At 40.3% G+C, this 17,165-nt stretch overlaps 1 protein-coding gene and 1 pseudogene across 1 annotated transcript; both read right to left on the bottom strand.

Annotated features, from left to right (window-relative positions):
• Positions 1-4,283: 4,283 nt before the first annotated feature.
• Positions 4,284-5,164, bottom strand: LOC114506000 (annotated as a pseudogene).
• A 10,635-nt stretch (positions 5,165-15,799) lies between these two features.
• On the bottom strand, positions 15,800-16,843 carry CETN1 (centrin 1). Its single transcript, XM_028524960.2, has one exon. The coding sequence runs from the start codon at positions 16,612-16,614 to the stop codon at positions 16,096-16,098; it is 519 nt and encodes a 172-aa protein (XP_028380761.1). The 5' UTR covers positions 16,615-16,843; the 3' UTR covers positions 15,800-16,095.
• Positions 16,844-17,165: the final 322 nt, after the last annotated feature.

The raw sequence follows: 17,165 nt of genomic DNA, 5'->3' as shown, positions 1-17,165 counted from the left end.
ATGCTAAAGATTAATTTGGGATCATTTACATATATGGCATTCTTTAAAAAAGGAGGCACATTTTTTAAGTGCAGAAAAAGGAATGCAACCTATTTCTTGCAAGGGCATATGAGTGGATATCATATCCTCACACATGGCTTTGTTTTCAAATTCTTGAAAGTGCAGAAATTCTTTTAATTTAAAGGTGAGCCCATGGAAAATCTGGAACAGCTGTAGAAAACCGTAGAGGAAGGCACTGGCACAGCCACTTTCTCAGTGTGCGACATCACCCCAGGGAGATCTGACCCTCTGCTCACCACTGTTCCAAATTATCGAAGAGTGGCACCTCAGTCCCTGTTGCTGCAAACGAGATTCTTCCATGGAATTGTCTCGTTAGCTGATCCTTCCTAAAGGATGTTCAGTGTGGAGGGGATTCAGGCAACTCCTTGGGCTCAGGAGAGACTCCAGACTTCATAGGGAAGAAGGCTCAGAAAGGGTCTAAGATCAGCTCAGTCCATAGTAAGACTTGGGAACAGCAGTATCTCAAAACACGCCATCTGAGGGACCTGGCAAAATATATCGCCATGACTTTCTTCAAGGTCACACAGAGTTTAAGTGATTTTTACTATCCGACATTCCAGCGTGTCCTTCTCTATCAATTCATTTCCCCTGGTAGTTCATCATTCTATATTTATGGCATTTTTATTAGGTAACAACATCTCATCTCTTCTCAGTAATTGTGCTGCTGCATATTTTTGGAAACATCCACCAGTCACTGCCAGGCACTAAGAGGTTTCATCAGTGTTCAGGGAGGAGTTTGAAAATTCTGTTCTGGAACGAGACAGGTAAAAAAAAAACACAAAACACATCTTATTAGGATTTCCATTTCAATGTGCAGAGACAAGTTCTAGGGGTAGAAAAACAGGTAACAGAGCATTGTAATGTCCACTGATAGCACCTGCTTACTGAAAGTAGGCTAAGCTAGAGTAATCAGCTTAATTAGCCATAAATAGTGGATGCAACTATTTCACTGCATCAGTTAACCAGGACCCATCAGGACTATGGATCGAAATCACTGGTCTCCTCCACCACTTCCTCCACCGCTGAACTCAGCAAGCTGTGATGAGAACACCAGGAACTGCCTGGTCTTTGATTCTTTGACGCATGCCTCAAGTGATTCTTTTTCTGCCTTTTTTTTTTTTTTTTTTTTTTGGTTAATGGCTGTCTCCCTGCACCCACCTCTCCCCCACTGGCTGTTTAGGTAAAGATAATAAGTAATGTGGAACAGCTGTGGGGGTCCTCTGAGATTTGCTGGCAGCCTCTGAAGCAGCCACCAGTGTTTCTGCACTCCCCAGCAATAAAGAGGTGAACGGAGGGCAGGAAACTTCGTTCTGCCCACTCTCGAGGGACTGCACATCCACGGAGTTCACCCTGCGGACCTGGGAGCAGCTTTCTCTGGCTCTCAGGAAAAGTGGGCGGGAGCAGTGAGGATAGAAATTTCTCCCACCTGAAGGATGCCATCCCTCACCTGTTACTGATATGCGCTCGAATGCTGCCCTCTGGAGGCACCTATGCCACTGGTTGGAAGTCAGACCAGTTAGCATAGAGCATTAGTCCCCACTGTAGGTGGGAAACCGAGGATAACAGGCTTCCATGGTCCTGCAGAGAACGGAGTGTCCGGGTCAGAAGGGAGCTGCGGTCATCGGGCTCCAGCTAAAAGTCCATTATTGTCAGGAAGGAATGTGAACCTCCGGTGGAAAAAACATCCAGTTTTCTAAAACTAGCTAGAAAACTGACTTTTGTGTGAAATCCTGACTTTTCAAATTTACCAATCTCAGTTAAAAAAAAAAGAGAGAGAAAGAAAGAAAAGCAAACAAAAATCATCGTGGTGGCAGACCATGGGTAATATAGACAATGCCTTGTACAATTTAGGAAAAAAGCATCCCTCTGAGCAGATAAAGTTGGGTGTGGGGTGGGGAGGCAGCCAGGGCCTGTGTGTTAAGTAAAATGTACCTCCGAGCAGTTGCTCCCTGTGCCAGAAGCTGGGCTTCATGTGTGAGTCCTAGTTGGACTTCAGTCTCTACTTGCTTGCTGGCTGGGCACCTCCTGGAGAGGCACCCTGCACAATGGCAGGCAGCCCTCCTGTAGCCACCAAGTGAGTCATGTAGCCACCAGTCGCAAGCCAGATTCTGTCCCTGGGCCTCAGGTTCACAAACTCTGGATGAAGGAAGAGGTAGCTAGAGAGCAGAAAAGCTGACATAAATTACAAGTCCACCCTTGCTAAGGGGCTAAAACATTTAAAAATATTACCACCCTTACCCCCCAAACCTCCTTTCAGTAGTCCTGGGTGGGGAACATTGGATCAGTAGGCAAGTTTTTGACAGTATTTTTCTGAGGTTATTAAATGTGAGAAAGGTGTACTTTTATTTAATCTGCTTTATCTTTTTTGGTATGCTTCATGTACTTTTATTTTAATTCTCACCCAAGAACATGTTTATTGATTTCTTAGAGTGAGAGAAAGGAAGAGAGAGAGAGAGAAAACATCAATGTGAGAGAGAAACATCATCAGTTGCTTTCTGTACACACCCCAACCAGGGATTGAACCCGTAACCTAGTTATGTGCCCTGATCGGAAATTGAACCCTCAGCCTTTTGGTGTATGGGACAACACTCCAACCAAGTGAGCCACTCAGCCAGGGCACTTCATGTATTTTTTTTCCTCTTTATGCCCCTTTATTCCCCTCCACCCTGCACCACCCCCCTCTGCTACCAGCACTCCCATCCCCTTAGTTCATGTCCATGGGTCATACATATAAGTTCTTTGGTTTCTCTATTTTCTATACTATTCTTAACACCACCCCACCCCATCTATTTTGTACTTACCAATTATGCTTTTTATTCCCTGTACCTTTTCCCTCCTTTCCCCCACCCCTACCCCACTGATAACTCTCCATGTGATCTCCATTTCTGTGATTCTATTCCTGTTCTAGTTGTTTGCTTACTTTGTTTTTGCTTTTTTTTTTTCCAGGTTGTTTTAGGTTTAGTTGTTGATAGTTGTGACTTTGTTGTCATTTTACTGTTCATAGTTTTGATCTTCTTTTTCTTAGATAAGTCCCTTTAACATTTCAGATAATAAGGGCTTGGTGATGGTGAACTCTAACTTTTCCTTACCTGGGAAGTACTTTATCTGTCCTTTTATTCTAAATGATAGCTTTGCAGGATAGAGTAATCTTGGATGTAGGTCCTTGCCTTTCATGACTTGGAATACTTCTTTCCAGCCCCTTTTTACCTGTAATGTTTCTTTTGAGAAATCCGATGATAGTCTTACGGGAACTCCTTTCTCTTGCTGCTTTTAAGATTCTCTCCTTATCTTGAATCTTGGGTAATGTAATTATGATGTGCCTTGGTGTGTGTTTCCTTGACTCCTATTTCTTTGGGACTCTCTGAGTTTCCTGGACTCCCTGGAAGTCTATTTCCTTTGCCAGATTGTGGAAGTTCTCCTTCATTATTTTTTTAAAATAAGTTTTCAATTTTTTGCTCTTTCTCTTCTCCTTCTGGCATACCTATGATTCGGATGGTGGAATGTTTAAAGTTGTCCCAGAGATTCCTAAGCCTCTCTTCATTTTTTCTGGAATTCTTGTTTCTTCATTCAGTTCTGGTTGAATGTTTCTTTCTTTCTTCTGCTCCAAATTGTTGATTTGAGTCCTGGTTTCCTTCCCTTCACTATTTGTTCCCTGTATAATTTTCTTTATTTCACTTTACATAGCCTTTATTTTTTTTCCTCTATTTTGTGACCGTACTCAACCATTTTTTGTGAGCATCCTGATTACCAGTGTTTTGAACTATGCATCTGATAGGTTGGTTATCTCTTTGTGGCTTAGTTCTATTTTCGGGGCTCTGGTCTGTTCTTTCATTTGGGCCATATTTCTTTGTCTCCTAGTGCCTGGTACGTAGTAAGGGGTGGAACCTTAGGTATTCACCAGGGTGGGGCAACCACTTGGCTGTGTTGCAGCACTGTTTGTGTGGGAGGGATCTGAGAGAGAACAATGCCCTTGCTCAGCTCCTGGCTGGCTTACCTATGTAAAGCTAGCACTTCCCCTGCTACCCGTAAAGCAAACTGGGCCCTTCTGGTGCTGATTCCTGGGTAGGTTTGTGTATGTTCTAGGACCCTGTATGTCTCTCCAATGAACTCTCCTGTGAGGCTGAGAATTTCTCCTGCCACCACAACCCCTACAGCTTTTTATACTCAGAGGTATTTGGGGTTTTTTTTTTTTTTCCCTTTGCCATCTACAGAGAGAGAGAGCCTGCAGACAAAGTTTTATTCTTGTAGGAAAACAGTCTGTCCCCAGTGCCCTTCCTTGTCTTTATCCCTAGCAAAACAAACAGCCTGCTGCCCAGGAGCTTGGGGTAGTCCCATGCGGTCAGGAAGCACCGGGACTGGGCTGGGAGCCCTCAGTTCCACATTCCATCCCTCAGTAGCCATCATCATCCTCTGATTCTTCTACTGACTCAGATGAGCTTTCTGGACAGTCATCTCCCATCTGGTGGAAGCTTCCAAACTGTGCATCCCATATGTACTTCATGGTCACCTTGAACTCAGCCATCTCATACCCGATAAGCTTCAGGATGCAGGCCTGCTCTGGGGGCAGCAGGTTGCCCTCCTTGCACACCTCATAGTCAGATAGCAGGGTCACCACACCTCTCTTAAAGGCAGTGGCAGTCCCAGCTACCTCAGCTGTGGCTCCATGGAGTGGGGGAACTGCCCCAGGGGCCCCAGGTTGAGGTTCACAGTGAAAGTTGCTTTATTTCCAGTGCAGGCATAGTACATTTCCATGTACTTCGTGAACCACTTGTTCACTTTTCCTTAGTGTGGTAGGTGAAAAAGAGACCTCACCCCTCTATTTCTTGCTGACCTGATGCAGGTTGTCTTTGTACTCATCAGATGGGCTTCAACCCAAGGACATCATCATCATTTTGTTTCCACCAAAGAATATCCAGCTGTGCTTCCAGGTATTCCAGATGTCCTTCAACTTGCTGTTCCTCATGTTGGCCACAGAGAAGATGAAAAGGTACTTGTACGTTTCCATTCATTTCCATAGCTCTTCTATTAGGTTCTGATTCAGTTCCAAGTCTGTCTTAGCAGTTTTAGTTAAGGAATTTTTCTTGTTGTGATTGGATTTGGGCATTACTCTGTACCCACGTGTGATGGAAGATGGGGTTCAGAGGTTTTAGGCTTTATTTCCCCGTGCTGGAAGCCTGGGTTTCACAGTCTGTCTCACTCCCCAGTTGTTCCTCCCAGTTTATACACATGGCAATGTGGGACCAGCAGGTCCGTCTTGCCACGTGTCCTCTCTGACTGGCTGCCAATCTCTGCCCCTCCTACCAGTCTGGATGAATGTTTCTTCTTTAACTCCTTGTTTGTCGGACTTCCATACAGTTCAATGTTCTGGTAGTTCTGGTTATTTTTTTGTTTCACTTCATGTATTTTTTTCATAGAGTACTTTTACTGGTCTACTATGTGTCAGATCACTTTATATAAGTTATTTTTAATTTTGACAAAATACTGACAAGGAAATATAATTCCCCTTATTTTACAAATAAATATCCTAAGGCTTAGAGAAGTAATTTTCTCCCAAACTAGCTAGGAAATAGCTCTGTGATGGGCTTCAAACCTAGGTCTGTCTCTCTAGGAAGCTGTTGCTGCCCTAAGGTGATATGATGACTGTTTTTTCTACCTGATATGGCAAAGGCATTGTCTTTTCTCCCTTATGTCACCTATATTATTCAAGAACTTAATACATGGGAATATTCTTTTTCCCTCTCTTATTTCTTAATAAGTGCAAGAACAGTTCTTTTAAAAAGCGAAGGATGCATCCGTGCAAATATAACTCTGAAAATAACATCACCAGATGTACACATCCCAATGAGTGTTGTTGTTTCCAAACACTGGGTTGCCTTGGTGACTAGAGACATATTCCAACAATGTTGACGGAAATGTCCTTAGTCACTACGTTTCTGGCACTTCTCTTTTAGAGGTGCCTTCATAGCCAATTTACAAACCATTCAAAGAAATTAGGTTCATTATTTCAGTGGCATTTACTGTTTGAATCCTCAAATGATAATATCCAGGTTTTCCAGCCATCCTGTTCTTCACATTTGACTACAAATAACTTCAGGCTATTTCCAAAAATTAAGCCCAGTCTCAGGGAAGTTAGATTTGCCTTTTGAGAATGTTCAGAAGAATATGCTGGAGGTTTTTACACTCTACAAAAGAGGAGTTCAAAAAATATTCTGAGCCCAAAAGCACCATTGGTTAAGTGTATGATCTTTGAAGGCATACCTGCATTGTACTGGACAGTTCTTAACAAGTCGATTAAAATAAAGAGTTAGGGTGGTGGATAGTGCTTAGCTTTTAGTCTGGATTCAAGGATCAGAGAGATTGGGTTCAAATCTACCCTTTACCACTTACCTGCTATGTAGTCTTGCATAAATTATTTTATCTCTCCATGCCTCAGTTTGCTCTTTTATAAAATGGGGATAATAATCAAATCTGTAGAAACTCCTAGAACAGTGGGTGGTTTGGAGTAAGTGCTATTTAAATGTTGGCTATTATTAAAATCACACATATCACTTTTAGCATTACTTTGAATTATAAATATATCGAGCAAGATCGATAACAAGGCAGGCATGTTTTCTATTAGTAGTCATCATCAACTGTAGTATAAAATGTTCTTATGTAGGAAAAGTAATTTTGATTGTTAAAATCAAAATGAAATTGGTTGTCTAAAGTTACTCTATCTAAATATATTCCATTTTATTTTGTATCCAAGAAACTCATAAAAATAGAGATGCCTGGTATGACATATGAACATCAAAAGCCTGAAATACCTGTGCTATCTTGGGAAAATATTCATCTAACCCATACTTCCACATCTTTATGACAGGAACATTATCCTTATGCAGCACAGTTTATCTTTGGGCAGTTGTTGTTGTTGAAAAGTCTTCCTGATATTGAACTGAAATCTCTTTCCCTTATTATTCCCTCTCACTGAAACCCCTTGGAGCCCTATGGGACATCTTATTATTTTGGAGGTCATATGACTTCAGAGTATTTTCTTTTCAGGAGGAATAGGCTTAGGTCTTTTAAACCATTTGTGTTAGCATGTAGGTTTGTACCCCCTCACTCTATTTATCCCACTGACCTCCACAGGCCTCAATTTCTCCAGTACTTTTTATGATGTAATACCCAAAAGTGAGCACAGTCCCCCAGATCATAGAAACAGGCCCCTTTCCTCATTCAGCAAATTGTACTTTTATAAATGTAGCCTGGGAGCACGTTTTTGTTTTATTCTAGTTTAGTTCTTATTTTGACAGCACACTGCACACTTACTAAAGTGCCAAAAGAAAAGAACTGTTAACCTAGGTTCCTGTATCCAGTGAAGATACTCTTCAGGAATGAAAGGGGAAATAAAGTCACTCTCGAAGGAAAAAGCAAAAAATGAAGAGAACTCATTACTGGCATATCTGCATTAAAAAATGATTAGGGAGACTCTAAGCATAGAAGGAACATGAAGAATGAAGAAAGGCTGTGGTCAACAAAAATGTGGATAAATACAATAAGCTTTCCTTCTCCTCTGAGTTTTGTAAATTTTTGATAGCTGAAGGAAGAACTATAACACTGCTCTGATTCTAAATATATGTAGAAGAAATATTCAAGACAATTTTATATAAATAGGATAAAGTGAAAAGATGTAAAGAAAGAAAAGTTTTCCAACTTCACTTGAACTGGTAAAATCACAACAGTATACTGTGATAAGTTATATATACATAATATCACACCTACAATAACCATTTAAAAAGCTATATAAAGAAATATACTTTAAAACACTACAGGTAAATCAAAATGGAGTGATAAAAATGTTCATGTAGCTAATATGAAGGTAGGAAAAAAGAAAACAGAAACAAAAAAATGGAAAGAACAAAGAGAAAACAAAATACAAAATAGTGGATGTATGCTCTTATATATCAATATTTACATTAAATACAAATGGTCTAAATATACTAGTTAAAGAGAGGCATTGACAGAGTGGACTCCAAACATGATCACTGCATGCTGTTGACAAGAGGTTCAGTGCAAATACAACAATACAGGCAAGTTAAAGTAAAAGGATGGAAAACAATATGTCATGTAAATGTTAATCAAAAGAAGCAGAAATGCTGTATTTATATCATATAACATAGACTCAGAGCAAATAAAATTACCAGAGGCCACAGGGTCAGTCCATGGAGAGGTCATAGCAATCCTACATGCCTGTGCAACAAACAACAGAACTGCAAAATATGTGAAACAAAAACTAGTAGAACTGACAGGAGAAAATCCATGTAGACAAATCCACAATTATCTCAGATATAATCTGAGATTCAAAATCCCTCTCTTAACAACTGATAAAATAACTCAACAGAAAATCAGCAGGGTTATAGAAAAACTCAGCATCACCAACAACCAACAAAATCTAATTATTTAAATAATAGATATGCTAAGGGTGATAATGGGAAAAGTGGGTAATATGAAAGAACTGGCATTTATATAAGTAGAGACATGAAACTCTAGAAAGAATTTTGGATAAAATGCTAGAACTCAGAAACACTAGAAAAGAATTGAAGGATGCTTTTGATGGGCTCATTAATAGACTGGACATAGCCAAAGAAACAATTACTGAGCTTGAATGTATATTATTAGAAACTTCCACAACTAAAATGTAAAGAGAGAAAAAATAAAAAATATAAAACAGAATTGTGAAAAAATTATAAGAGGCATAACATGTACATACAGGGAATACCAGAAGGAAAATAGAGAAACAGGAAAAATATTGAAAGTAATAATGGCTGACAAATCTTCCAAAGGTAATGACAGACACAAGCCACAGGTATAGGAAGCTCAGACAACACCAAAAATCTACACATAATTACATTCAAACTGCAGAAAGGCAAAGACAAAGAAATTCCTGAAAGAAGTCACAGTGGGGAAAAACAACTTACTTGTAGAGAAACAAGGATAAGAATTACACTGACTTCAGAAACCATGCAAACAACAAGAAACTGGAGTGAAATATTTAAATTTGAGTGAATATTGAAAGTATTGAAAGAAAAAAAAAAACAAACCTGTAACCTAGATTTCTGTATTCAATGAAACTATCCTTCAAAAGTGAAGGAGAAATAAAGACTTTCTCAGATTAGCAAAATTTGAGGGAATTAGTAGACCTGCCACCAGTAGACCTGTAGTATAAGAAAGCAGTTTTTCAAGAGAGAAGGAAAATAATTTAGGTCAGAAACTCAGATCTACATAAGGAAAAGAAGAACAGTCAAGAAAGAATAAAATGAAACTAAAATAAAATTTAAAAAATTGTCTTATTCTTAATTGATCTAACAGATAATAACTTATTCAAAAAAATAAAAGCAATAATGTATTCAGTGATTATAGCTTATGGATAAGTGAAATGTTATGGATGACAGAAATCTTATAGTGCTTTGGAAATAAAGCACTATATATGAAGTAGTCTAATGTTATTTGAAAGCAGTCTTGAATTTAGTTGTATATGTATAGTGCAAAATCTAGGGCAATCACTAATTTTTTTTAAAAAGTAATTGTCATTGATATGCTGATGGAGAAGAAAAAATGGAATCATATAAAATTCTCAATTAAAGTCAGAGAAGGCAGAAAAATAACAGAAGAGAGAAAGAAGAGAGAAACAAAATCAATTAATAGAAAACAATAATGAATATGGTAGATATTAATCCAACTATACCAATAAATACCTCAAAAGTGAGTGGTCTCAAAATACCATTTAAAAGACAGAGACTGACAGCATGGATAGAAAGCAGTACCCAAGTATATGTTGTTTATAATAAAATCCACTTTAAATATAAGGACACAGATGGATTTAATAGTAAACAAACATAATAGTTCTAAACAGCACATAGGTCAAAGAAGTCTCAAGAAAAATTATAACATATTTGGAACTAAAAAAAATGCAAACACAACCTATCAAATGTGTGGGATACAACAAAAGCAGTGCTTAGAGGGAAATCTATAGCATTAAATGCATATATGAGAAAAGAAGATGGAATACTACTTGACCATAAAAAAGAAGGAAATCTCACCATTTGTGACCACATGGATGGACCTGGACAGTATTATGCTAAGTGAAATGGGCCAATCAGAGCTAGACAAGTACCATATGGTTTCACTTATATGTGGAATATAATGAACAAAATAAACTAACAAAGAAAATAGAACAGACTCATACATACAGAGAACAGACCACCAGCTGTCACAGGGGAGGGGCATCAGAGGGCTGAGTGAAAAGGGTGAAGGGATTAAGCAAAAAACAAAACAAAACAAAAAAACCCAAACTAATGGACATAGACAACAGTATAGTGATTACCAGAGGGAAGGGGGGTGGGGGAGGTAGAAAAGGGTAAAAGGGGGATAAATAGTGATGAAAGAAGACTTGACTTGGGTTGGTGAACACACAATACAATATATAAATGATGTATTAGAGAATTGTATAACTGAAACTTATATAATGTTATTAACTAATGTCACCCCAATAAATTCAATAAAAAATAAAAATAAAAATAGCTCTGGCCAGTGTGACTGAGTTGGTTGGGTGTTGTCCCACAAACCAAAAGTTCGCTGGTTGGATTCCTAGTCAGGGCACACTCCTGAGTTGTGGGACCCATGCTCTGTCCCCAGTTTGGATGCTCGCAGAAAGCAGCCAATCAATGTTTCTGTCTCCCATCAATATTTCTTTCCCTCTCTTTCTTCCTCCCTTCTCCTCTCTCTAAAATAAAATAAAAATAAAACATTAGTAATAAATATAAGAAATAAAATGAAAAGAAGAAAGAGCAAAAATAAATCATGTAATCTGCCACCTTAGGAAACTAGAAAAAAAAAGATGTATCTGGGATTAGGCACAAGCATGGCCAGAGGGCCAAGTACACTGCATGAGGAGGAGGTGCCCCATGTAGTCCACCAAGTTGCCCCAGAGCTTCTCCTCAGCTCACACATGTGACCACATGGGTGTAATGGGTCCCCCATGGCTAGCTGTTGGAGGAGTAAAAGGCTGAACTTGATTCCAGGATAGGTCAACATGGTACATAATGGATTATAGAGGTGGGCCAGAAAGATAGCAGTGAAAGGGGAAATCTTCCCAGTGGGCAGAATTTTTGGTGGTGCACTTGGTTATTTACTCTGTGTGGAAAGAGAAGTGGCCTCTGATCAGAATATTTGTGGGCTCAAGCAGTGGTGAACAACAGGTTGGCTGATTGTTCAGGACTGTGGGAAAAAAATATCAAGGATAAAAAGGTCTGGAGAAAAGGCACATAGATGGATTTATGGCAATGGGTAGAAAGTGTAAATATCTTTGTAAGTCATTTTAACATGTATCAGAGAGAGTTTATCACAGAAGAGACACCAAGCAACCCAAAAGACAGAAAGACTTGGCCAGTTGACATCAGTCTCTCCCTGTCTTTGGCTACCACAGTGCTGGCACAGTATGTACATGAACAGAATAGTCACTGTGGTAGAGGTCGAGGCTATGCATGGGCCCAAGAGCTTAGGCACCCAGTAACCAAGGATGACACAGCTACTGCTGCTGCCCAGTGCAGAATAGCACTATCTCTCAAGGAGAGGAATAGGTCTCTTTGTGGCAAGTAGTCCAATTGGACCCCTTCTATTTTGGAAAGAAGAGTGATTTCATCTTGATTGGACTTGACACATATTTTGGTCATGAGTTTGCCTTTCCTCCTTGCAGAGCTTCAGCCAACACCTTATCTGAGTATTCATTCTACTGACATAGGATTCCACATAATATTGGACCAAGGGACTCATGTTACAGGCAGGAAGGTGCAGCAGTGGGCATATGGCCACAAAATCTACTAGTCCTATCACATGCAGATTTCAACTTAATGGAGCAATGGAAAAGCTTGTTGAAGATGCCTCTGAAGAACCAGCTTGGACATAATAACCAGTGAGAATGTGGTCACCTTCCAGGATGCAGCATATAATCTAAATCCATGACTATTGTACAGTGTGGTGTCTCTTAGGCAGAACACGAGTTCAGCAAACCAAAGTTGGGAGTAGTTCTTACTTTAATTCTCAGTAATGTGCTCTTTAATATGTGCTTCTCATCCCTATAACTTTGGACAATGTGCATTTAAAAGTCTTGACTCCTAGAGGAGGAGTGCTCCCACCAGTGGGCCCAGAAAAAGGACCATGAAATTTCCAACTACAGGCGACACTCAGTCACAGTGGGATCCTCATGCAGAGAAAGCAACAGTGAAGGAAAGGAATCACCATCCACAGGTAACCAATCCTGACCATCAGGAGGAGGTAGAGTTACAGGAATTATATGGTAGGAGTATGGTTGGCACCCAGTAATACACTTGTGTATCTCTTGGTGCTCCTTTACTCAATTCTGAGGGCCAAGGGGTATGTACAACAGCAATAGCCTGACAAGAATGAAACTCAGATTTCTCAGGGATGAAAACCTGGGTCATCCTACCAGGTGACTCACCTACATCAGCAAAAGTGCTGAGGGTAGGGGATTCTAGATTGGATAGTGGAGGGAGATGTTAAGTGGCCTTGAGACCAACTGCTATGGCAAGAGCCACAGTTTGTCCCTATAATCTTCCCTTTATAAGTTTCTTTCAGGAATAGAGGTCTATCAGAATCCTGAATTTGTTTCCCTCAGAACTTATGCAAAGACCTCAGTGGTGAAAGGAGTGGACTATAGTGGAAGCTGTGGGGCACTACCCAGACCTCCCCTCTGGCCCTGCACTTCACAGCTGAAGTCCTCATCCCTGCAGGTGTTGGAAGTGTCAATAACTAACAGTTTGCAACTGAGTTCTCCCAGTGATTACCCTTGGTTGAGGAAGGCCACCTTGATCAAGTCATATCCCCTTCCTTGGGGAAGTTCATGACCAGTGACTGTCAACCAATGAAAAGTTTCATAGGCCTAACTTCCTTGTCCCAATATGGGACACTTCTTCAGTGTCGTCTTCACTCCAGAGCTCCTCGCCAGATCTGCTGAAGCCTTTCTTGTGATTGCATCACAGCTCAACTTCTCCCTCCTCCCAGTTCTGCTTTCTTCCCTGCTCCACCCATGTGATCTGGAGAACATACTTCTTTTTTTTTTTTTTTTAAGGTTTTATTTATTTATTTTTAGAGAGAGAAGGGAGGGAGGGGGAGAGAGAGAGAGAGAGAGAGAGAGAGAGAGAGAGAGAGAGAGAGAGAGAGAGAGAGATTCAATGTGCGGTTGCTGGGGGTTCTGGCCTGCAACCCAGGAATGTACCCTGGCTGGGAATCGAACCTGGGACACTTTGGTTCCCAGCCTGCGCTCAATCCACTGAGCTACGCCAGCCAGGGCTGAGAACATACTTCTTACACACAAACCTGAGACTCAGAGTCTTCTTCCCATGGAAACCAACCTGCAACAATCTTAAGAGTTATAGCTGTCTCTTCCCATAACTTCACAAAATTAACTAAGTTGCCTTTAAAATTCTCTTTGCTATCCTCTGCTCATTTGGATCCTTCACTTTCTTGATATTAATACAACTTTGATACTGTCATATTTTCATCCTTGGTCCTATGCTCTGCTTCTTACCTGTCCCATTTATCATAGAAATCAAGGCCTTATCCATGAGGTTCCTACACAGTCACATGAGTTTCTTCTGTGTGTTTCCTGCTACTTTATTAGGACCACTTGAAATAACCCAGTGAAAGTTACTTTTGTTCTTCCCAAACTTTGCAGCTGTGTTTCCTCATCTGCAAAAAAAAATGTGTCTATAAATTCTCTTTGAATTTTTTGTGTTCTACTTTTGTAAAGATTAGCATACATGTCTGACCCAGCCAGACATGTGGGATTAATTTCTCTTAAAATTCAAATGTCTAGGGGGGAAAAGGGGAAAAAAATTGGGAACATTATAATAGAATAAATAAATGAATGAATGAATGAATAAATATTCAAATATCTAGACCGGCTCTAGTCATTTCCCCTCCTCCTTTTACCTGCAATCCCCCAGAGTATGAGCCCAAGGAGAAGCAAGACTAATAATAGCGCACTGAGAGTTTCTTAGCTGTGAGTGGGATTCAGAAATATTCTGGAGCCCCCTTTCCCTGTGTGGGATGGTTGAACCCTCAAGGGAACTCTTTTAGGTACTTGACTGCAGCCTCCATGGCTGACTCCTTGGTGTCTGAGCAGCCTGACTGCAGGGCTTCCGCCCAGGTTCCTGATTTTCATGTCAACCTCTGATGGGCCAGGTGCCAGTCCATTCCAGCCCAGCTGGCTAAGGCTTTGACCCTTCCTCCTAGTTTCTGCCAACTTTCTTTATTTCTAGTATTTCTACTTTGATCCATATGTATATTTTTGGGCCAAAACTGGCCAGCAAGATGCCAGAAACTATTGCCCAGAACGACACACTCTTCTTGCTCTCACATCAGCCCTTCACACTGATGCTGCCCCAAGTTGCACCTGAATTCTCTACAACTGCACCTGAGTTCACACTAAGACCTTGAACCTGAACTGTTAGCATTTGCACTGTGGGTGAGTTCCCTGCCCAGTGCCAGCCACCTTGGCCAAATCCTTTCTCATGGTGAACCCATCACTTCAGTTAGTATTTCTTCCTTGACAAATTAATCCCTGTTAATGAAAATTAAGACTAGAGTAGTAGTTACCCTGATTAAATCCACCACCTTTTGAAGGGTAAAATTGCTGGCCAAGCAAGTGACAAATTTTCCAGAATTTCAGCATTTTTCTTAATGTGACTTTACAGATTTAATTTAGGTTTAGATGTGACTAAAATATCTTGCATATTTAAAAGTTTTGTTGTGTACCATCTCAACATATATATGTATATGTATATATATATATATATGTATATATAAACTTCCCATAATTATATTATTTAAATTTTCCCTAATTTCAGATTTATAGATATTCAGAAGGGTAGGTATCTCTTTTCAAAGCAAGAAAGGCTTGATTATTACAGAAAACAAATAATATTAATACACTAGCATAGACAATTACTTATATGCCAGACACTCTGACATCAACTATACACTCTGACATCAACTATATACTAGAGGGGGGAGGACACCAAGTATCAAGTACCAAGGTGTCCTAAGAATTAGCAGGTAGATAATGACTTGTAATGAAGCATTATTCAAAAAAACTACAGTTATGTTTTAGTAGTCTAATAACTAAAACACTTGTTGACCTTTCCAAGGACAAATAAACAGCATAGAAGATATATTTTTTAGAATTTTCTACACTAAGATCACACATTTGTAAATATTTACTCAACATCATTAGCTTAATCTCTTAAACAGATTACACATCACCTGGCACAATATTAAATTTCACCTTTATTCTGTAGCCCCACATATATATTCTGGCCCTGAATAATCCATAGTAGATGAGTTCCACACAAATGAAGAATCATTTGCATGTGATGACGTTAGAGAATAGTTTATAAGTGCACAATTTAGCAACACACGAAAGCAAGCCTATACTTTAGAACAGTATCTTTCCTGAGCTCAGTAAGTGGCTGTGCTGCTTTCCTTCAAATCAAGATTCAGTTAAATGAGAAGCAATAGCTAGGACACCAGCTGGCTGATTCCCCCTTACCATGCTGGAACAATGACTTGAATTTAAGGAATAATATATGAAGCAAGATAATTTAAGACCACCAAAGAAGTAACAAGGGAACCAGAGCACTGTCTGTCCCAAGAAGCCACGCTGGGTTTAGTTTAATGGATTTCCACCAATTCAAGGCAAAACATGGGCAGACTGAACTTCAGGGCCTCTTTTAAAAAAAAATTCAACCTAGGCACTCTGAGTCTGCTCTTGAGAATTAAAAACCAAAACGCATGTTAAAACCATCTTTATAATTCTATACTTAAGCCAGAGATTTGGAAATAGAAGCATCTAGACAAATTGAGGGGTAAGAGGAGGGATAGAACTATCCTCTGACTCAAGGTTTCACGAAGCAGAAGTAGGGAACCCACCAAGTCACTCAAGTTCTCCACACGCGCTTGCAGGAGAAACCGTTAACTTTAATAGAGGTCGGTCTTTTTCATGATGCGAAGAAACTCTTCCTCGTTCACTTCGCCGTCCCCATCCCGATCTGCTTCGTCGATCATTTCCTGCAGTTCCTCATCAGTGAGGTTTTCCCCCAACTCGTTGGCTACACGCTTTAGGTTTTTGAAAGAGATCTTCCCAGTTTCATCGTCATCAAAAAGCCTGAAAGCCTTTAGAATTTCTTCTTTGGTGTCTTTCTCGGCCATCTTTTGAGTCATCACTGCCAAGAAGTCATTGAAGCTGATTTTCCCCGTGCCTTCCTTGTCCACCTCGGAGATCATCTTCTTCATCTCTTCCTTCCTGGGTTCAAAGCCCAACGCTCTCATGGCCACCTTCAGCTCCTTCACGTCAATGGTGCCACTTCCGTCGGCATCAAAGAGGTCGAATGCTTCGCGAACTTCTTGCTTCTGATCTTCAGTGAGTTCAGGCTTAGGACCCACCTTTCTTTTCTGGCTGCTAGAGCCTACACTTTGCTTCTTAAAGCTGGAAGCCATTCTCCTGCAGTGGCCGTTACCTTTTTAACGGTGCCACCGTTAAAAAGGTACCATCCCTGTGCTCGCGCCAGGGCGTGTGGGCGCCGGGCCTCCCCTCATTCATTCTCAAAACCTTTCCTCACGCTGTTCCAGTGAGGCCCAGCTCACCAAGCCTGTCATAGCTGCAAGGTCGTATTTCGTTATAATCCACAGCTCCCTTAGTGGTTACTCAGTTTCTATGAGCTGAGACCTGCTCAGCAATAGCTGCCTGAAGCCACAGTTTTCTTCTATAATGCATTGGCACTTGCTAGTCTTTCCAGGTTGTCAGAACCTGTAGAACCAGGTTTACAGGGTTATTTAGAAGTTCTTCCTCTCTCCTTTTTTATACTGATTTAAAAAAAAAAAAAAAAACCCTCTTAGTCTGAGGTTACTTAGGGTAAATTTAGGATAATCAAGATCAGGTTTGATCCCATGGCATTAAGTGCAGAAGAGAAGGAAGGGAGAATACTAAAAGTCACACCATGTGTTCAAATTGACATAAGTGGAAAACAGATAAAATGGAAAAAGTTATG

Source organism: Phyllostomus discolor, chromosome 9, assembly GCF_004126475.2.
Source record: "Phyllostomus discolor isolate MPI-MPIP mPhyDis1 chromosome 9, mPhyDis1.pri.v3, whole genome shotgun sequence".
Lineage (NCBI taxonomy): Eukaryota > Metazoa > Chordata > Mammalia > Chiroptera > Phyllostomidae > Phyllostomus > Phyllostomus discolor.
This window is presented reverse-complemented; position numbering and strand designations above follow the sequence as displayed.